Raw genomic sequence first — 22962 nt, 5'->3', positions numbered from 1 at the left:
GGATTGCAGGGCCTGAAGAGAATAGAGATTCCACAGGAAGACCAGAAGAATCAACCTGGACCCTTGGGGACTCCCAGGGACTGAACCACCAACCAAAAATTGAGCATAGCCTGGACCTAGACCCCCTACACATATGTACCAGATGTGCAACTTGGGTCTTCATGTGGGCTTCCCAAGAAATGGAGTAGTAGCTGTTCCTGAATCTGTTGTCTGCCTATGGATCCTGGTTCCTTAAATGGGCCATTTTGTCTGGCCTTTGTGGGAGAGAATGCCCCTACTCCTGTAGAGTCTTGATGATCTAGGGTGGACTGACACCCAGGGGTCCCTTTCCTTTTGAGGAGAAGGGAAGAGTGGGATGGGGCAAGAAGCTGCATGAGGCATGGACTCAAAGGAGTGGTGGGTGATATTGGGATGGAAGTGAATATATGAATGAATTAATAAAAACCCCACAAGAACTTTTAAAAGCCTGGAACAAGATATATTTAACATTTTATGGCAGATTTCTGTTTATTAAAAGGAGTCTGTACTGGCTGGTTTTGTGTCAACTTGACACAAGCTGGAGTTATCACAGAGAAAGGAGCCTCAGTTGAGGAAATGCCTCCATGAGATCCACCTGTAAGGCATTTTCTCAACTAATGATCAAGGGGGGAGGGCCCAGCCCACTGTGGGTGGTGCCATCCCTGGGCTGGTAGACTTGTGTTCTATAAGAAAGCAAGCTGAGCAAGCCAGGGGAAGCAAGCCAGTAAGTGATATCCCACCATGGCCTCTGCATCAGCTCCTTCTTACTGACCTGCTTGAGTTCCAGTCCTGACTTCCTCTGGTGATGAACAGCTATATGGAAGTGTAAGCTGAATAAACTCTTTCCTCCCCAACTTGCTTCTCTGCCATGATGCTTGTGCAGGAATAGAAACCCTAACTAAGACAGAGGCCATTGTCTTAAATAACTTCCCTTTAAAGACCTTGAAATATTTATAATATGAACTTACTTAGAGATATATAAAAGATTATACACATAAATATATAAAGAAGTGGGCATTTCAAACTTGTTCTGTTATCAAATACCACAGGAATGAAATGCATCTCATGTGTGGTTAGGCCAGGGCATAGTTTTATTAATTTATTCCTTATTTTTACTTCATAACCATTAGCTAATTCTTCTATTTTACCACAGTGTGTTTGCTAGAATGCTACCTGAAATACTGGATTCCCTTCCCTAGTTTACAAGTCTGCTTCCTATATTTTTGAGTCTAGGAAGCATCTTTAATTTTTCATAAATTCCCATTGTCAGTGGATAGCTGAGTAGATGATGCATAGTAGTTCATGTTTGGGGTAACTCTGAACTAGTTAATATACATCTTTTTACTTTCTCCTGTGACTTGGTTTTGTGAAATATTTCATATTCTTACACTGGTCCTGAATCTAATATGTTGCCTACTGAATTCTTATTTGCTATCTCTTATTGAGGTAACACACTTTTCATGTCTGTTTTCCTGTGTTATCACCTGTCACAATTGAGGAACTCAAATGCTATCTGTTATTACCTACCCTGTCCATTCTCACACTGAGGCTGGGAGAAATCCAGACAGACCACATTTTCAGCTTGCCCTCCCTGTACTCTCTAGTTCTTCTGATTAACCTTTCCTATAAGGATTATCATGTCACACAAGACTGTCTGGTAGACAATTTATTGTCCAAAAATTTGGAGAGAATGTTGGAAACAGAATTCAGAGCCTTGAGCATGCTATGCAAACATGTTTCCAATGAACTATATCTTCTTAGCAAGACACAGACTTTCGAGACGTGCTGTACCAGGAGTTAGTTATAGTGAGAAATAAAAACAGTGCCAAAAGCACTAACAAGCATCGGATTTTGTTGAGGCAAATATACTGTGTACTATAACATCTCCTTTTAGAAGTCTTTTTATTCCCCTTGGGTCTGGGCAATTTAAGAGAAGAGTTATCCTCTGGAGTAGAGTATCTGGACAGTTTTTCTTTCTCCCTAGAATTTTTGATGATGGAAGTGCCCTGGGGGATTTCACACTCGGTTGCAGTTTAGAGAGGAGGTAAGGCCTGACATGTCATTGTCATTTCTCAGGTATGGCACCCACTCCTAGTATTTTTAAGGGCAGATCCCCTTCTTCTCCTTCTCTCTTTCTCTTTCTTTCTCTCCCTCTCCCTCTCCCCCTTCCCCCTCCTTCTTCTCCCTCTTTTCTTCTTCTTCCTCCTCCCCCTTCTCCTCCCTCTCCTCCCCTTCCTCCTCCCCTTTCTACCCATTTCCTCCGCCTCCTCTTCCTCTCCCCCCTTCTCTTTTTTAAACTCCCTGATTCAAAGTTTTCATCAGGTTAGCAGGAACAGGTTGATAATTCATAATGAAGTCATGTTTGACTTACTACAAACACCTCTTCCTTTTCTTGTTCCTCCTCACCCACCTTCTCACCAACCTTCTCTTCCTCACCATTTTCCTTCTCTGATTTTGGTGAAAACTTATTTATAAGAAATCAATCGACTTAAGAAAGTCTTCACACACATCATAAGTGGGCTTTTCTTTTGACTACTTTCCTGTAAATTATAGTATGACCTCAACCGACAGTGAATAAACATGGGGAAACAATTTAGCCTCATTGTACAGAGAGAAAAATAAAAACCAGAGGTCTGTTTCTGGTTACATTGGCTTCATGATCCCAGAAATGAACTGTGGTTCTTATGATACAAAGCTCATCAGAGCATACCATCTCTTGATAAGACACGTCAGCCAGGCTTGGTGGAACAGGTCTGTAATCCCAGCTAATGAGGAGGCTGAGATGAAAAGACTGTGGTTAGGGGGACACAGATTCTAGGTCTGCCTAGACTACACAATTATTTCTACCCTAAGAAACTTGTGGAGAATCTGTGTCAAATACACACACACACACACACACACACACACAAAAGAGAAAGGACTGAGGATGAAGCTTATTGATAAAAGTTGGTCTAGCCTATGCACAGGTTCAATAAGCAGTGAAGTTACAAAAGAATTACAAATCATCAACAACAAAAGTAATGGCAAATCGGGACAGTTATTGTGTAAAATTCAACAGTTCTAGGAAGAAGCAGTGGTGTTTCCTCTGAGGCTTTTAGGTTACTGTGCCTTTTATTACTATTGCAATAATCCTAACATCTATTGGTTTCTTTCAGGAAGAAAGATTTATTGGAATTTTAAAATGACAGAGTAGTCCCCCGAGAAAGTAAAATGACTATTTAGGAATTTGTTTATACATCTATTTGGGAAGTAATAATTTAGCTAAGTGGTTGTATTTTGATAAAAGACTCCAAGCATCCATCTAATGAACAAGTCCATCCCTAAACTAGATTTGCATTTCATGCCTTAGATTTTTGTCCTTGTATGTCACACTAATTCTTTCCTGTCTCCCAGTTCTCAGAAGAGCACAAATATTCATCTAATCTGATAAAAAACTTAGCCTTTACAAATGAAATGGAATTGAAAAATAACATTTATGAATAACATATCCTACAAGAGTCCTGTTGCATGGTTTTATGCATATATGGTACAGTAATTTATTCTAAACTATTATCTTAATAGCACACTAGGTTTAAAGAGGTTTTGAGGAATAATCTTATTAACTTCCCCTCAACCTCAAGAACCAGTCCATTGGCAACATTTTTATTTCTCTTAGTAATATGTCACATTTTTTTAATCAAACAACTTTATTTTAAAAAACAAAGACAAATGTACAGATTTTAAAAGCATTTCTGCATAAAAGTATATGCATACATTTTTGTCAGTACTTGTTTTTTTTAAAGGTTTGATAGTATGCCTTAAAATCTTACTAGTTACAATGAGCATAAAGCACATGTAAAACAAGATGTAACCTGGAAATAGTCAAAGTTTTCTTGGTGTGTAAGGATTAAACATAATGAAGCCTACTTTATCATAGTGAATGATCGTTTTGATGTGTTCTTGTATTCGGTTTGCAAGGATTTTGTTGAGTATTTTTGCATCAATGTTCATAAGTGAGATTGGTCTGAAGTTCTCTTTCCTTGTAGGATCTTTGTGTGGTTTAGGAACGAGGGTTATTGTGGCCTCGAAAAATGAGTTAGGTAGTGTTCCATCTAACTCTATTTTGTGGATAATTTGGAAAGTATTGGTATTAGGTCGTCAATAAATGTCTGATAGAATTCTGCACTGAAGCCATCTGGACCTGTTTTTTTTTTTTTTTTTTTTTTTTTTTGGTTGGAAGGCTTTTGATGACTGCTTCTATTTCTTTAAATGTAATAGGATTATTTAGATGGTTTACCTGGTCCTGGTTTAACTTTAGTATCTGGTATCTGTCTAGGAATTCATCCATTTCCTCCAGATTTTCCAGCTTTGTTGAGTACAGGCTTTTGTAGTAGGATCTGATGATTTCTTGAATTTCCTCAGATTTAGTTGTTATGTCTCCACTTTCATTTCTGATTTTGTTAATTTGGATACTCCCTCTTTACCCTCTAGTTAGTCTGACTAAGGGTTTATCAATCTTGCTAATTTTCTCAAAGAACCAGGTCTTGGTTTTGTTGATTCTTTGAATGGTTCTTTTTGTTTCTATTTGGTCAATTTCTGCTCTGAGTTTATTTCTTGCCATCTACTCCTCTTGGGTGTATCTGCTTTCTTTTGTTCTAAAGCTTTCAACTGTGCAGTCAAGTTGATAGTGTATGTTCTCTCCAGTTTCTTTTTGGAAGCACTCAGAGCTGGGTTTTTCTCTCAGTACTGCTTTCATTGCACCCTGTAGGTTTGGGTATGTTGTGTTTTCATTTTCATTAAATTCTAGAAAATCCTTAATTTCTTTCTTTATTTCTTCTTTGATCATGCTATCTTTAGTAGGGCATTGTTTACTTTCCATGTGTATATGAGCTTTTTGTTTTCTTTGTTGTTATTAAAGACCAGCCTTAGACCGTGGTGATCTGATAGGATGCATGGGAGTATTTCAATCTTCTTATATCTATTGAGGCTTGTTTTGTGACCAATTATATGGTCAATTTTGGAGAAGGTGCTGTGAGGTGCTGAGAGAAAGTGTATTCTTTTATTTTAGGATGAAATGTTCTGTAGATGTCTATTAATTCCAGTTGGTTCATAACCTCTGCTAGTTTCTCTGCGTCCTTGTACAGTTTCTGGATCCATGATCTGTCCATTGATGAGAGTGGGGTGTTAAGTTCTCACACTATTATTTTGTAGGGTGCAATGTATTTTTTGAGCTTTAGTAGGGTTTCTTTTATGAATATGGGTTCTCTTCTATTTGGAGCATATATGTTAAGGATTAAGAGTTCCCCTGACAAATTTTACCCATAATGAGAAAAAAGTGTCCTTCCTTATCTTTTTTTGATAACTTTTGGTTAAAAATTTACTTTATTCCATATTGGAATGGCCACTCCAGCGTGCTTCTTGGGGCCATTTGCTTTGAAGGTTTCTTCCCAACCTTTTACTCTGAGATAGTGCCTGTCTTTGTCTTTGAGATGAGTTTACTCTATGCAACAAAATGCTAGAGTCTGTTTATGTATCCAGTCTGATAGCCGATGTGTTTTTATTGGGGAATTGAGTCCATTTATGTTAACAGATATTAAGGAATAGTGGTTGCTGTTTCCTGCTATTTTTGCTTTTAGAGGTAGAATTGTGGCTGTGTATCTTTCTTATTTTGGTTTTCTTGTTTAGGTATTTTCTTGTTTTTACTAGGATGTAGTTTCTCTCCTTGTATTGGGCTTTCCACCTATAATTCACTGTAGTGCTGGGTTTGTGGTCAGATATTGTGTAAATTTATTTTTTTCTTGGAATATCTTGGTCTCTCCATCTATGGTGATTGAGAGTTTTGCTGGGTATAGCAGCTTGGGCTGGCACCTGTGCTCTCTTAGGGTGTGCATGATGTCTGTCCAGCTTTCATAGTCTCTGTTGAGAAGTCAGGTGTGATTCTGATTGGTTTGCCTTTATATGTTACCTGACCTTTTTCCCTTACTGCTTTTAGTATTCTTTCTTTGCTTTGGGCACTTGGTGTTTTGACTATTATGTGTCAGGAGGAATTTCTTTTCTGGTCCACTCTATTTTGAGTTCTGTAGGCTTCTTTTATGCTCATGGCCATCTTATTCTTAAGAGTAGTGAAGTTTTCTTGTACGATTTTGTTGAAGATATTTACTGTGCCTCTTAGTTGATATTGTTTGTCCTCTTCTATTCCTATTATCCTTAAGTTTGGTCTTCTCATTGTGTCCTGTATCTCCTGCACATTTTGGGTTAGGAGCCTTTTGGTTTTTGCATCTTCTCTGACTGTTTTGTCTATGTTTTCAATGTTGTCTTCGGCCCCTGAGATTCTCTCTTCTATCTCTTGTAGTCTGTTGGAGATGCTTGTGTCTGTGACTCCTGATTTCTTTTATAGGTTTTCTATCTCCAGGGTTGTCTCTTTTAGTGTTTTCTTTATTGTTTCCATTTCCATTTTAAATTCATTCTTCCATTCTTTCATCTCTTTGGTTCTCTTTTCCTCTAGATCTTTGAGTTCTTTTTCTTGTTTCCTCTTTAAAAGCTTCTATTTCTTTATGCTTTCCTTCCCATTCTTGTTTAAGGATCTCTATCATCTTGAGGTATGATTTTGGGTCTGAGTCTTCTTTTTCTGGAGTGTTTGTCATTCTGCTGTTTGCTGTGATGGGAGAGCTGGGTTCTGTTTTTGCCAGTTTGTCTTGGTTTCCATTGGGTAAGTTAAGTTCTTTTGCTTTCCTCTTACCATCTTGTTTTCTGTGAGTATAAGTGGTCTTGTCAGTGATTGGTTCCTATCTCTCCCATGTTCCTTTCCTGTGCCTGGATCCCTGGTGTTTCTGGTGGCAGATGGCCTGAGCATTTGATCCACATGCATGGGCCCTCTGGGTGGAAACCGATTCCCTATGGCAGAGTTCCTGCTTCCCTGAACAAATCGCAGGGGAGGGGCACTTTCCACATGCTCAGCCCAGACCTCTCTGGGCCCTGGCTACTAGTAGCGCAGGCTCACCAGAGCTTTGTTTTTGGATCTCTGCTGTTCCTGTTGGCAGATGGTCTGAGCGTTTGGTCAGCATACAAGGGCACTTAGGGTGGAAACCAGGTCTCTATGGCAGAGTTCCTGCTCCCCTGAACCAATCACAGGTGGTTGTGCTTTTTGTGAGGTCAGCCTGTACCTCTCTGTGCCCCAGCTACTCGCAGTGCACTCTCTCATTTATAATCCTCTTTATTGCAGATATTTATCCTCACACCAAACATGAAGTATTTTCCCATGATACAATTAATTCTATTAGCTTTCCCATGTCTACTGGAATTGAGAGAGAACATCTGGTTTTTCTTTTTGTTTTAATGTCTATTGATTGAAAGGGGAGCTGCAGCATCTCTCTCTCACTTTCAGCATGGGCAAGTCCTTCTACTGCCTCTAGAGTGACATGAGCCAGCATGTGTCTCCATATCTCATGCTATGTGCCCGTGGACTGCACTATGAATAAGATGATGTAAAGCAATTCTTTTAAGAGCTGCTGTAAGTCCATTTATTTAAAAAAATGACCTATTTTATTTGAAAACTGAGCATCATCCACTGGTTTCCAACAGCTGTGAAATGAAATAAAGGGCAAGAGAAAGTTGTTCCAAAGGTGATGGACTAGTTCTGGCCATTTTCCATTGTTTCTTTTGGTCCACTTTACTGGGTCATGGAGGTTGGAAAAATTAAATGATTGAATTATACTTACAGAAGAGTGTGAGTTCAAAGCATTCATTCTGAGACCTCTCTGTCCTGGAGGAGTGTGCACACTTGTCTTGACAAGACGGCATTCTGGTGTTTTATTGTGATCTCCTGGTTCACAAGGATCCCACAATTTGGATACTTCCAGGGGAGAATAATTCTCTAAATTAAGCACTCAGAGAGCCTCATAGCACTTGGGGATTTTTGGATAGTGAGGTAAGGAGGGTAGCCATCAGTTTTAATACAGACCAGTTCAGTAACAAATGAACACCTTTTCCTACTAACAGCTGTTTGGTGGTCTCTTTGAAATGATATGGTGGCTGCCATCCAATTTCTGGATAGCTGTCATCCTCACAAGATGCATCTGGACATTTGGAATTTTTTTTTTTTTTTTTTTTTTTTTTTTTTTTTGTGCCAGCCTCCACAGGTAATTCCTTTAGGCTTTCATTTTTTTCTACATCCCACTACGTTATTTTTATGTGTATAAAAGTTCTTCTGTGCTTCTATGTGGAAGGAGCTATGAAGGCAGAGGTCAACCTTATGTGTTGTTTCTCATGTGCTACCCACCTTGTTTTCCTGAAACAGGGTCTCTCATGGGGACCTACATTTATCAATTAAGTTAGATTGACATTGAGCCTTAGGGATCTACTTGATATCAATAGCCCAGTACTGGGGTATGATGGATTTTGTATGTGTGCTGGGGTTCCAAAAGTAGGTCCTCATGTTTATGCCAAAAGCACCTTACCCAGTGTCCTGGTGAGAACAGTCTTCTATCAGACTGGCACATAGGAAAGCCTTAGAGCATTTTCTTGATTAATGATGGGAGCACGTTTACTGTGGACAGTGCTCTACTTAAGGAAGGTGCTCCTGGGTTTTATAAGAAACTGAAGGGGTCAGGGGGAATAAGCCAAAAAGGAGCACTCCTTCATCCATGACTTCTGGTTCAGGTCCAGCCTCTTGGTTCTTGACTTGAATTCTGACTTTGTCTTTTATCAGAGATGAACTATCAGTTAGAAGTTTAAAATAAAAATTATCCCTTTCCTTCTATATTGCTTTGGTCATGTTGTTTTATCATAATGATAGCAAGAAAAGACACTGAGCCAGCATTTCCCCAAACATCTTCACAGCCACCTTTACCTCTCCTTTTCTCTTTCTTGTTCTCTCTTTTCCCCCTTCTCTTCCCTTCTGCTTGGGGTATTTGGCCTTGAACAATAAGCATCCCTCATTCCTAAGAGAAGAATAATGCATTAACACCTTCCATGTGCCATTACTTGCCAGGGATCTAGGAAAGAAGGGCTATTGGGAGAGAATTTCTCACCTCCCACAGCACCTGCCTTTGTGACCTCTGCTCTGAGTTGCTTTGTTTAAGATGTGTTAGAACTGACTCTGGAGCTGTGCATGTTGTCTACTGAGATGCACATTTCATCAAAGGCAGGTAGGAAACATGGCTGTGTTTACAGAAGGGTTAGACCCATGGGAAATTTGGAAGGAATCAGGATTTGTGGTAGAAACCTTGCATCCCAGTTCTTTCAGTCACAACTAGAGATAGGAGGTTGTGAACTCTGTGAGCTTGTTTTCTGATTAGAACTATATCGTTTAGTGAAGAATGTCTCAAAGTGCGATTTGCAAGGCCCTAGTCAGCACACTTGCCCTTTGCATAAACATTTGAATTCATAATTGTTGCATTTATTCTACAGATTCTTAATAAAAATGAAACCTCATGTCTATTATGCATTTGCCAAATCATTTGCTGGACTGGAATTCTTTAAACCCAGGTTGCTTATATGTTTATGGCATGAACTGCTAATATGGAAAATCCTTTGGGCATTTGCTTTATTTTTTAACTGAGAATAAGGGGAGTAGAGAGTTATCCGTCAGGATCCAAAATATCAAGTTTGCTTTCAGGTCACCTGGCTTGATTTTCTTAATCTCAGCTGAAGAGCCAAGGAGCAAGCAGACTAAATCCAAACTTTTCATTTGTTATCTTTGTTCAAGCAAAGAGAGTCAACACCTCAACATGATGCATTTTTACTATGAGAAGAGAGGAAATTTTAAGCAGGCTTATGGTGATTCTCTTCAACTTAAAAATGCCTAGAGTGGTTTCCCCTGGGCCCTGTCACTGGCAATGAAAACCAGTGTTGAACATCGAATGGCAGAGCTCAGCCACCATGTCCTGTGCTGGTTTGCACCTGCTTCATTAGGATATTGACCTCTCAGGACAATTTCATGACGGAGAGGGTATCCAAACCCTTTTGATGTGATGTAAAATCTGAACCCAGAGATTGTGCCGGGGCACTAGTAAATAGATATTAGGTTCTAGATTGGTGTTGCAATTTAGAAGATAAAATACCTTGTGAGCTATTCTCAGCATAAGTTTTTGATCCTCAGAGTCATGACCTAACCAGGAACAAGGAAACAGTTGTTAAAAATAGTGAGGTAGGGAGTTCAGGGAGACATCCCACAAGACTTGAGTCTCCAACCATGCTGACCCACTTTCTCTCATTCACGTGGAGATTTTTCTGTGACTTAAAGAGTAAATCCTTGTAGATCAAAATGCTAAATATCACAAATTATTAGAACAAGCAGCTGGGAAAACAAGCAAAAGAAACCTGGCTGTGGAAGATTGTAACTTATTTCAATTCCGTTCTGATGTTTCTAACCTCAAATAAAGGAAAGAAAAAGCTTGAGCAAACAGCACCCTGTGGCTTTAATAGGGATCTCTAAGTACTTCCGTACTTTATCTTTAAAAAGAAAACATTTTCTGACTTCCCAACAATCCTTAAGAGACCATTGCAACCACACTGTAAGTCTTGAGAATAAAGACAAATGGGTTAACTTTTCTTCTTCCCAGAAGAGCTCTAGAAAGGCCTCAGAATTTCAGGTCTGGGCAGTGAGTAGAAGCTTCATTTCTGGGGGCTGGGGGAGGAACACACCCTATCCTAGTTCCCAGGGACTTCATCAAGAACTGAAGTGTTCTCATCTACACTAATTAAGGTACCTTAGTTACCTACTTCTCTTTGTCCTTTCTTTCCTCTCAGAAAGGCATTGAGAAGTTTGAAAGATCAGACCTCATAAATATTGTATTTGTGAATGATATCTTTTCGTAAACAGCACATGCTGGTCAAAAGAGAGATATTCTGTGGTTTCTGTTAATTTTCAAACATCTAAAGTCTCCCCCCAAAAATTTAATTCATGGAATATATGTCATTCAATCCTCACAATTGACAATGAGAGAGAGCGAGAGTGAAAGCCAGAGAGAGAGAGAGAGAGAGAGAGAGAGAGAGAGAGAGAGAGGATATGATGGTAGGGAGCCACTGTCCTTGGGGAGAGGCCATGCAAAAAGCTACTTCATTTTAGAATTCCAGGGCACCTCTCCACTATGTCATGTTATATGTGAATGGCGCCCCCTAGTGTGAAGCCAAGCTGAGCTCTCGATGTGCCCTAGGTACATAGGTATTCATTCATTCAGAACCTTATGTTCACCAAGATGAGCATTCCCCAACCAGATTTCCTAAGTGCTCCAGAGATGGCAATGTGCAGACAAGGCAAGAGCTGTGGGTCACACAGAGCTTACTCTCTCCTTGGACTGTTTTTCAAAAGCACCCTGTGAGCTGAATAAAATACAGCCATATACAGATTTCAGTCGATGCTCCCTACAAAGAATGACCTCTGTCTGGGCTTTACAGTCCTGTCAATATGGAGTTGGGGACAGAGCAAAATATAGAAGAGCAACAGACTGACCACCTGTTTGCATCCACGGTTTAACTCGTGCCTGATGGGAGCTCAAAAACACAGCTAATTGACCTTTAATTTAAATTCATATCTCCACTCCAGTGTCTATAATTGCCACTACTACTCTCAGAAAAATGTAATTCCTAGAGGTGATCTGTTAGGTAACAGAGGGAGGAAAAGTAGAAGGAGGTAGGGGCAGAGACTCGCTGCCAGGGTGTATCTGCTTAAGTAACTGTCCCGGGAATTAAAAGGCAAGGGAGTCCACTGAGACCCAAGGGGTACCTGCTGCCAATTGTTGGCTTGTTCTATTCCTGACCTCCTATAGCTGTGAACCACCTATAGCCCATAGACACTTATAGTCCCTAAGCACCTATAGCCCCTAAGCACCTATAACCCCAACCACCTATAGCTGCTAACTACCTATAGCCCATAGACACCTATAGTCCCTAACCACCTATGTCGTTTTTTGTTTTTTTTTTTTTTTTTTTTTTTTTTTTTTTTTTTAATTTTTTTTTTCACCAAGCAAAAGAAATGGTTCCCTAAAGCTTCTGGCCTATTAGTGGAAGGGCTGAATTTAAAAGAGTCTCATAAATAATCAATTTCTCAGCCTCCTGGGATCTAAATGCCAAGGAATGGAAATATTGTTTTATCAGTGTTGTAGGAAGATGATACTGAAAAATTTGGTCACTCAGCGCCTTCCATGGCTGGAAGGTTAGTTGTTATTATTATTATTATTATTATTATTATTATTATTATTATTATTATTATTATTATTATTATTTATTGTCATCATCATTATCATATTGAAGCTTTAGTAAAATCAAAAATAATACTTGTATTCAGTTTGGGAATAATCTTTAAAGACATACTGTGGTAGTCTCGAATAGTTTATATTCCCTTAGATAAGATCTTTACTAAAAATATATTGAAAACACGCAAGAATGAGATCTGGTGAAAGCAATATTGTGAAGGGATAAAGCTCACATGGAAGCATTGATGTAATATATTTTTAATGAAGCAAAAAGCATCTCTGCTCACTGTGCCTCTTTTCTACCTGCCTGCCAGGAATCTTTCTTGTCAAAACTCCTAAGTTATTAAAAATGATAATCAGAGAAAAGTATTAACATATTAATCTACAAATTACTTTTCTTTAAGTTTGAAAGCATTTTATGAGACTTGTCAAAGGTAACTTTCTTTCTTTCTTTCTTCTTTTTTTCTTCTCTCCCTTTAAAGCACAAAGCAAAATCCCACTGTCTGTCTCCCCCACCCCTTCTTAAAAAAAAAAAAAAAAAGTTGTAGAGTTTTGCTTTTCTGCTCACTGCACTCCTGGCCAAAGTAAAGCCCTCTTTCTCAATGACGTCAAGATCTTTAGCAAGATTAGGCTTTCATTTCTCTATTGCAGCAATTAGCCAGGGAATGTATAAAAGGCTTCAGGGAGACTCACTGGGCTGCAGAGAGAGGCACTCTGCAGCGGAGGAGGCAGAAGATAGCAAAGAGGAAAAAGCCAGAGGGAGGGGACAGAGGACAGCCGCTCCTGGAGAACCTGGAGGAAGGACAGGCAGAAGGAGACAGGCTGGGAGAAGAGAAAGTATGTTTACAACGGAGTAAAGGCAGAGAAAGAGAGAAAGGAAAAAAAAAAAAAAGAAAAGAAAAGCAAACAAACCCTATCTTTACAGCACAGTTAAGAAACTGGCCGTGCAAGAAGCCAGACTGCGTTTAAAGGAACATGAAAAGCTAAAAGAAAATTTTACCATCTCTGCAGTCTCATAGGTGCCTGGAAATGAAAGTAGAACTTCCTGTCTTTAACGGACTCTGACAGGGGTAAACTGGATTAGGGACTGGCACACCACGGGTTTTGTTGTTGCTGCTGGTGGTGCTGGTGGTGTGTGTGTGTGTGTGTGTGTGTGTGTGTGCGTGTGTGTGTGTGTGTGTGTGTGTGTGTGTGTGTTTAACCATCTTAAATCCTGGAAAAAAAATGCATCTCGGAATTGAATGAATCGATGGGTACACTCCAACTGCTGGGCTGCAGAGACTGAACTTGGTCTTTCCGTTTCTGCTTCTTTCAAAGAAGAGACAAGTTGGGATTCCTTCTAATTTAGCTTTTCTCCCTCTCCCTCACACCCACCCTCCCCCCATCCCACTCCCAACCTTCCCCTTGGTCCCCCACTTCTCTACCACCACCTTCCTTTGCAAAAAGAGGGTGACCGGGGAAGCAGAGTGCACAGGAGACTGACTGAGGAGGCAGAGAAGATGGGACTCCTCAGCGTAGACTTGCTGATCACCCTTCAGATTCTGCCAGTCTTTTTCTCCAACTGCCTCTTCCTGGCGCTCTATGACTCGGTCATTCTGCTCAAGCACGTGGCGCTGCTTCTCAGCCGCTCCAAGTCCACTCGTGGAGAGTGGAGGCGCATGCTGACCTCAGAAGGACTGCGCTGTGTCTGGAACAGCTTCCTCCTAGATGCCTACAAACAGGTGAGCTGCATCCACTGAGCTTCTCCTGGGTCGCAGGGCCAGGGTTCTAGAAGGTGTGGGGCTGCTGGCCATGGGGACTCCTACCTGATGTGGTCTTTCCAGTGATTGTATTCAGGGAGTCCCAGTGCCACTTGGGACACCTGTAGCACAGTTTGGATTTGAGAATGATAGACACTGAATCCCTGGGACTCTGAGTGACTTCAGCAGGAGTCTTGAGTGTGGGCTGCTGTTATTTTGCAGTGCATTGGCAATTTAAGGGTTTTGTGCCGGTATAAAGTAACTCTAGGTAAAAATCACATTTGGGGGTGTGAGGCTTGGAATTTGCTGCATTTATTTTGTCCTTGACATGATCTGGCTTCTGCTGCTTTGCTTTACTGGAGGCTGTGTGATATGTAGTTGGAAGGTTTGAATAGTGTTCTCTTTCTGCTGAAATGGTCAGAGTTGGATGGTGTGGGTGGTGGTGGTGATGATGGTGATGATGGTGACGGTGATGATGATGATGATGTATGTCTGTAATGTCACTCTGGCCCCTTCATTTCTTAGGGAGGTAAGAAAAAAATGAAAGCAAGCTGAACACCTACCTAGTTGGAATTTGTGGATTCCTTGTTATTAAGTATCAGTTTGGAAAAGAAAGATCTAGGAATAGGGCTTTCAGAAATCCACTTTGCATGTGAAACTGAAGCTACAAATAAATTCCCATACAAGGAAGTGGTGGGTCTATAGTACATTCCAAAGCCAGACCTTGGACATTAGATCTCCCTTACCTGGGGAAGGTGTATTTCCATCTGCTTTGGAAACATTGGGTGAGTGACTGATGTATGCATGTGAAAACTTCTGGCGTTCCAGCCTTTCTGCTACTGGCACATGTTTAGGGGAACAGTTTCAAATCATATCTATCAGGGAAAAGTGGAATGAGACTTTTGTGTGGTCCTCCATCCCTTAGGTTCCTAAGTATTAGGAAGAATGAATACATTTGGACAAAAAAAAAAAAGTTTCTATAAAAAGAAGAAATGTGTTCCTAGCAGTCCTGAGTGAGCTTGTCAGAGAAGGGAGTTTGGAAGGAATCGTGAAGCCAGATGTTCAACCATGCTCTGCTCCTGAGGCAGGTGGAGTGGTAGGCATCGTAACAGTAACTCGGAGTAGCAGAGGAGGAAGGGAAAGAGTCCTTCCCCAGTACCCAGTGGAAAAATAAATCCAGGTGCCAGGGAAATAAAAATAAAGAATCCAGGACAGGGTGTTTCACTGGAAAGCAAATATTGCGGAGAAAAAAATGTCTTTTGTGAATAGGGACTGCTGTGTGATTCATGGCACCATTATCTCACATAACCTAAAGAAGGTCCATCTTGGTCCATGGAGGGAATGTGGAATGCCAAGCCTCTTCTTAGCAGGGGATGTCCTGGTCAGGATAGGGAGGGATGCTTGGGGGCTCCGGTATTTAAAGCTCGGTTCTATCATAAAAGTAGAGGTAAGTGAGAAAAGTATGACAGTGGAGATACCAAGACGTCCTGCCCACTCCATGTGTGTGACGTTCCTGTGCATGCTTAGGTGTCAGGAGTTTAGAAGCATGGGGTGCTGCATTTGCAGATTCTAACACTATTGATTAGTCAATCCCCTCAACCGTATCTGTCTTAGATAATGTGAAATGTTAGGGTTCGATCCATGTATATGAAAATCTTAATTGAGAAACTTGATTGTTAAAAGAAGATGCGCGCTCACTTAGAAAAATTTAAAGGTGATTTTTGAAGGATTTTACCCATGTGCATGCATACAGAATATACATAGTACTTCCACAGCAACTTTGGAGGCTACAGAAGCCCCACAAACATTAAATGATGTTGCTTTGCTCACCAAGCAGATAACAGAGGTGAAAATGGAAAACGCCAGCAAATGCCCCTATGGTAAATGTTGCTATGTCTTTTTTCACTCATGTATAGTGCTCCATTGTGTCGTGGTAATTGACTGATTTACTTTTACATTTGGCATCTGGTTTCTGTATTCCTCTTTCCTCTTTGTCTTTGACCACTGATTTGATGAGTGACCAAGTTCATGACTCACAGTATTATGCTTGCTTTTAATGATTTATACAAAAGCTACTTTTTAATGATTTATGCAAAAGAAGCTTCAGGAAGACAAGAACAAGGCTGGGCTGGGTGTGAGATGTGTGGAAACATCAAGAGTGCAATGTGAGCTAATCTCTGTCCTCTCTCCAAGTGTGGCTGGCATCATGGCGGAGATGGTAGTCTCAGAAGCTCACCACAATCTCTCATACAGGTTGAGTGATTTGCCAAATGCCATGTTGGTTGTGGCACACTGTCTTTAGGTGTCACTGTTTCCGGAGATGCCAGAGGTGGTCTTGTCTGACACTGCATCTTGGGGTTTCACAGTCTTGACTTGCATTATTTGGCAACTAGAACTCTGGAAGCAGATTTGTCCAGGATGAGGGGCGTGTCTACACGGGATTCAGATAGAATCATTTGGTTCTCATTTGGTTCTCCTAACTGCCTGGCTGACTGAATGCCAGCTATTGCATTTGGGAGGGTATTTAGAGGTGCTGCATTTATCCATAAAGGAGGTAATGTAGACACGAGATGGAGTGAGAGGAAGAAAGAAGGATAGGGTGAGATATTACCAATGAAGACTGCACTGAAGGCTTCAACGTGACTTAAAATTAATTTTATAAAGATGTAGTCAAAGGTCACATGTCAATGGACAGGAGGTCTGTGTGCCTTTTGGATTGAAAGAAAAATCCAGACACTGGTGAAAAGGTTGGAACTGATAACAACTATTTGTTTTCTAAGTTTCCTTAGTGTCTTTGCTTATGAACACAGTACCCTCGTGTTGGTACTCAAAGGCTCAGAAATGCAACCAGTAAGCAAGCTGTCCTCTCTTGGAGCCCAGCTCCCAAATGAAGTGTAAAAGGTTGCAGACAGTATAGGCACTGAGAAGCAGGCTCATTTCTGCATGCCTAATGTTTCAGTGGCACAGAGACCAGGCTCATTGGAACATATAATTTTGGTTTTGAAAAGGTCTCTTTAAAATTCTCCTCTTCTTTATTCACCTCAAGCCTTTTGACACTGGGCTTCTGCACTGAAAAGTGGCTCTTTAAAGAGAGAAGAAGGCCACAGCCAGAGACTGCCTATCACTTGGATAAAACATAGCAAAATGATAGGGCTTCGAGCTTGGTTTTCAAGGTGCAAGCCCAAAGGAGAATAACCAGAAAAAGGGAACTTAACCCAGAAGACGGAGTGGGCAGTCTGTTCTTCCAGTCTGATTTATTTGGCCCATCTGAATGGGGATGGTTACAGCTCTGCCTAATGATTGTTTGGCCATGTTTCTAAGGACATTGGTGCAGCCCGATCGTTACGTTAAAGAATTGGGAACTTCCTGAGAGTTAATAAGGCCATTTCCAGAGCTTTCGATGGGGAAAAGTTTGTGTAAATATTCTGCTCCAGGCCCATCCCCCACATTCATAATTTGTTTCACGGCTTATCATGAGAGTGTGTGTATTATGTTACTGCAAAGCTCCTCTTAGACTGTGGAAAGGAAAAAAAAAAAAAAAAAAAAAAAAAAACAAGGTTAGCAGTCTATACTGAATTCCCAGTTCACTTGATGAAGGGTCCTATACTTACTTCCCTTTGGTCTGCATTTCCCAGTGTTTTCCCTTTTCCTGAATGCTCAGCACTGTCCCTAAAAGGGACCCAACACCAAGGAAATCAAATTCTTGTATCTGCTATGCATTTATGCTTTTCCTCACATTTACAAACATGTCTGCTGTGACCTTTGAACTTGGCCCAGAGATGTCATCAGCAGTAAACTTGGAATAGCCTTCTTCACTCCCTTAGTTGGCATTGCATTCCTGTCCACAATTTTTTTCTTTTCTTTTTTTTTTTTTTTTGCTTTAAGAAAGCATGACCATAATAGTTCAGATGAGAGCGATGAAGGTCACTGGTGACGCTATCACATTTTACGTGTGTCCTTTCTGATCCTTACAAAATAAAAAGACTCTTTGGGAACATCGGAACTTCAGGACCAATTAGTGGAAATGATGCTTCTTGTGTTTGGGCATTAAATACTAGGCAGGATTCTCTTTAGGCGGCTGATGCTGGCAGAGAAAGAGGTACCGACCTAATTACTCTTCCGCAAGAGCTAAAAAAAATGCCTTTTGAATGCCTCTTTGGCAAATATGTCTCATTAAGGACAAAAACCAAACACAAACCCTCTAAGAAGCAGAAATTAAGATGATAGGTAACTTGTGGCCAGGAGACTTTCTGTACCACTGTGGGAAATTAAAACACAGTTTAAAAGTACCAGGGGGTGACTTATTTTTGTTGAGTGTCTTTCCTGTAGTCTTGATGTTATTATGGGGCCAACTTTATTTTATTTTATTTTATTTTCATCATTTTGGCTCTGTGTCAGGGAATACTCTGCTCCTGTCTTCTCCTGTGAAGACAGTGGGGTTTCTCCCATTCCATCTCAGTGGGATTTCTAGCCAAGCAAATCAAGAAATTCTCCATTGAGAATTCTAATCTAATGGAAATTTCATTTTCATAGTGATTGGCCAGAGAATGGTAACAAACAGAAATGGGTTTTAAACTTTTTTTTTTAAGATTAAGTCTATTTTTTTTATTTCAGTCAACTTATTACTTATCAGTGTTTAGAAAATGTAGTGAATTTATAATTAGTTTTATGAAGCTTATAAAGTCTGACTGCTGTCTACTCACACTTTGGCTTACACATCATAGGTGTGAGTTTCTCTCTGTGTCTGTCTCTCTCTCTTTCCATTTCTGTCTGTCTGTCTGTCTGTCTGTCTGTCTGTCTGTCTGTCTGTCTCTCCTCTCCCCCTCCCTCCCTCCCTTCCTCCCTCCCCCCCCCCCTCTCTCTCTCTCTGTGTGTGTGTGTGTGTGTGTGTGTGTGTGTGTGTGTGTATGTATTATTTTGTGGTGCTGAGACTCAAACAAATGGATTAATGGATGCTGGCCAAGTGCCCAGCACATTAAATTTTACTAGCAGCATTAATCTTGACTATATTTTCTCTGGGACCTTCATGTACAAGGTAGTCATATATGACTTCTTAGTGTTCACTGGGATTCCACAGCTGCAATACAAAGTAAAGAAGATTTGTTGCATTTCTTTTATTTGCTGGCTAGCTGAAATGATTAAGAATAGATTCATGACCTTGTTTTTGCCTACAGCAAGTCTCTGGAGGAAGGGGCAGATTTTTCCTATTTCTGTACATGTATGCTTTAGTGAGTTTGTCCATCACCTGACTATGACTACATTCACTGCAGGTCAAGGTTGCTATTCAGTGTAAAAGTCTTCCTTGCCCCAGGATTATACCAACCAGCATTTATACAGCAATTCACTCAACAAAGCTTTTAAAATGTATATTTTCCAGACTAACTGGATGCTAACTCCTCCACCACCAGGAACATTATGAGTTTGTCAACTTCATCAACTTTTAAATTTAGAATGACAATGGGTGGAACTTGTCCTACATTTTCCAAGATAATCTAAAAACTAAACTCTCATTGTTTTGCTAAAAGTTGTGTGGCTCAATTGTCCTTTGTCTCTAAGAAGTCACATGCACTTAAATATTCTGAGTAAATTAACTGCAGGTAAACAGAGATCACCTGTGACCACAACATCATATTGGATTGTTCAAGTGAATAGTTCAGAACAACACTGGGATCAAAGGGTCTGCTTGGGTGAGAGCCAGGGAGACACCAGCCTGTTCATTAAGACCACTCAGCTGTTCATAGGGTTCAGTGCTAGCTTCAAATTGCAAGTGGATTATTTCGATGGGATGCAGTGCAGAGATTAATTTCCCTCCATGGTCTCACAAGATGTCTCTACAGCACACTCCTCAGAATACATCCAGGCCTTCTTATAACTGGCTGTTGAGGAATACTGCCCAGCCAATATTCTTCAAAGCAGTCCTGGAGACATGGTGCTGTGCAAAGGGGAGTCAGATCTTCATCTGGGAGCTGTATCAAGAGACCCTAAGACTTTAAGGCTCATCACACACTTCGAATGTGTGTCTTTAAGTTTAATGTGTATTTTAGTGCTTCAAACACCAGTGCAGTTAACAATGAGGTCATTATGAGATTTCTCTATCTGATGTTGATTGTAAAATGGCTAAGATCATTCCTGTAAGTTACTTTCTTCTTGGTTGTTACTGAATCAAAATATATTATTTAAATCACATCTAAGAAGGAAGCTTATGGTTTTAAGATTACTTTTGGACAATGAACAGTACCTGTTTCACACCTGCCCTGCAAAATGTTCTGAGAAAGAAGGAATTCTGAGTCTTTCTTAAAGTTAAAATAGCTACGCTGTAACACTAAAGTACCTGAATGGAACCTATTGAGTGCTTTACATCAGTGCCCCGCACTGCTCTCCTGTGATTCACTTTTAAGTAGCTTCAATTAACAGCATTTTTATGTGCGACTATTTCTATGAGAGAAGAAAGTCGATCCAGTTGGAAGAGTTTTGTAATATTAAGGATAGTGTATAAAAATCAATTGTACTGTTGTTAGCTGTCCCTAATGGTATTGGCTTTGATTAAAACATCCTAGAGGGAAATCCAATTGCGTTAATTCAGAATGAAGTAATTGGCTCTTTTCTGTTGCCTGATTTTTATTATCAATTTACAGATCCAAAGGCCACTAGCTTTCAGAAACATACGTTCCGCTGAGGTGGGGGATGTGTGTGTGCATGGAACAGTTTTAGTCAATGTGTCTTGTATTTGAATACTTACTATTCTGTGGAGGTTGTTAATCACTTATATGATAGCAAAGTTCATGGTTTGGGTCTTCCCAGATAAAACCCTGAATATATGGAAAGTGAGAACCTTCTTGTCTGATTTTTAAAGGCAGTTTTGAGATTACAGCTATAGCTATAATTAGTGGCAGGAACCTGCAGGAGTTGCACCAGGCAGAAGGGAACATAAATCTCCTCACAGAACAATTTGCCTGTGTCGTTTTTAATCTTGAACACAGGATTTCTCAAGAGGAACAGTAGCGTGCCTTATGCAGCAGGTGAAATCACTGTGGCAGGTCTTACCTGTGCACACTGTAAAGTTACTGTCTTCATCTTATCCTCCAAGAGCCACACAAAGAAAGCAAAGCACTGGCCAGGGCAAGTGGGAGGAGACGCACTTACAAATGATGGATTACAGATTGTCTGGCTCAGTCCGGACACAGAACCGGCTTGTATCCATTGTTTGAGATTAAAGAACATAGGTTGGGTTGGTGAAACGGCCCCCTAGGTCATGCTTTCTGGCAAGCCTGATGAGCTGAGTTTGACTTTCAGGGAGCCACATGGTGTAAGGAGAGAACTGTCTCCAACAAGTTGTCCCCTGACTACCACAAGTGTTGTGAGGCCCTTTCTCACATGCACGCATGTGCACATGCGTACACACACGCACACACACAGACTGTGAAAGAAAATAAATAAGTAAATGAAATTATTATTTAAAAGAAGGAAAAGAGAAAATAAATTAAGCTTGTGTTTGAAAACTCCAGTCTTTCCAGAATCTTCTAGAATTCACAAAGAGACATTCTATTTCAAAACCAAGATAATTTATCTTAAAGTGAACCATTTACTTCTAACTGTTAAAATGAATCTATTAATCATTCATTCTATAATTCTTGCTAGGCATTGGCAGAAAAATTAGAATAGAAAAAAAAAAAAGACCAGAATCAACTTATCTATGAAAATAGCTATCTCTGATATCTTCAGAGATGGAAAAGAATTACCTCTAATGAACAATCAGAATGAAAGACTTATTTTCTCTTAGCCATCTTTTATGTTGCTTGACACTAGTTTTTACTCATAAATATACATTACATTTAGATATACGCGCGCACGCGCGCACACACACACACACACACACACACACACACACACACACACACACACACACACATACACACACACCACACACACACACACCCCTCCGATAATAATTAGAGTAAATTGCAGCAGCAGTGTGTTTATGTGGTAATTCTTTTTTCTTTCTTTCCTTTTTTTCTCACTATCAGGTTAAATTGGGTGAAGATGCCCCCAATTCCAGTGTGGTGCACGTGTCCAACCCTGAAGCAGGTAACAATTATGCCTCGGAGAACACCGCTGAGGGGGCTGAATGCCACCTTCTTGACTTTGCCAGCGCAGAGCGCCCACTGGTGGTCAACTTTGGTTCAGCCACCTGACCACCTTTCACTAGGCAACTGCCAGCCTTCCGCCAGCTGGTGGAAGAGTTCTCCTCGGTGGCTGACTTCCTGTTGGTATACATTGATGAGGCTCATCCTTCAGATGGCTGGGCAGTGCCTGAGGACTCCTCTTTGTCTTTTGAAGTTAAGAAGCACCGGAACCAAGGGGACCGATGTGCCGCAGCCCACCAGCTCCTGGAGCGTTTCTCCTTGCCGCCCCAGTGTCAGGTTGTGGCTGACCGCATGGACAATAATGCCAACGTAGCTTACGGGGTAGCCTTTGAACGTGTGTGCATCGTGCAGAGACGGAAAATTGCTTATTTAGGAGGGAAGGGCCCCTTCCGCTATAACCTACAAGAAGTCCGAAGTTGGCTGGAGAAGAATTTCAGCAAGAGATGAATTCTAGATTAGCTGGATAAAAGTGTGGTTGTAATAGAGTTTATTATTTTAAAAAAAATTTGTGAAAGAAATTGAGAACTGAACTGAATCTATTATTTCAACTGAATCCCATTGCCTCACTGAAAGACAGGGACATACCTGTCAGAAGATCTTGGACCTCTTTAACATTTCAATACTTCCTTTAGTACACAGGCTGCATCTGGCTAAATAGCAGCCTGGTTACCTCCCTCTGAGCGGACTTATCCAAGCTGCAGTACAAGAAACCCGTGGCAGCCTGTGTTCCTTCTTGCTTGTGAAAGAAGGGATTCTGCCCTATGTGTGCTCTGGGACCAGAGGACAAACGTTCCCAGAATACCTATTGTTAAGGGAGCTACTACCTATGATCTGATTAAGTGTATTATCTCGGCTTTAGTCACCAGAAACAGACCCAACTGGAAAGTC

General features: G+C 40.6%; 1 protein-coding gene across 1 annotated transcript; it reads left to right on the top strand.

The window, feature by feature from the left end:
- Nucleotides 1–13690: 13690 nt before the first annotated feature.
- Nucleotides 13691–22521, top strand: DIO2 (iodothyronine deiodinase 2; the record flags this gene model as incomplete). The annotated part of the gene is made up of 2 exons (XM_080909162.1): nt 13691–13912; nt 21955–22521. The coding sequence occupies 2 exons, from the start codon at nt 13691–13693 to the stop codon at nt 22519–22521; spliced, it is 789 nt and encodes a 262-aa protein (XP_080765288.1).
- Nucleotides 22522–22962: the final 441 nt, after the last annotated feature.

This window comes from Micromys minutus (genome assembly GCF_963924665.1).
Source record: "Micromys minutus genome assembly, chromosome: 1".
Taxonomy (NCBI): Eukaryota; Metazoa; Chordata; class Mammalia; order Rodentia; family Muridae; genus Micromys; species Micromys minutus.
The sequence above is the reverse complement of the archived record's forward strand: the minus strand, read 5'-3'. Positions and strand labels throughout refer to the sequence as shown.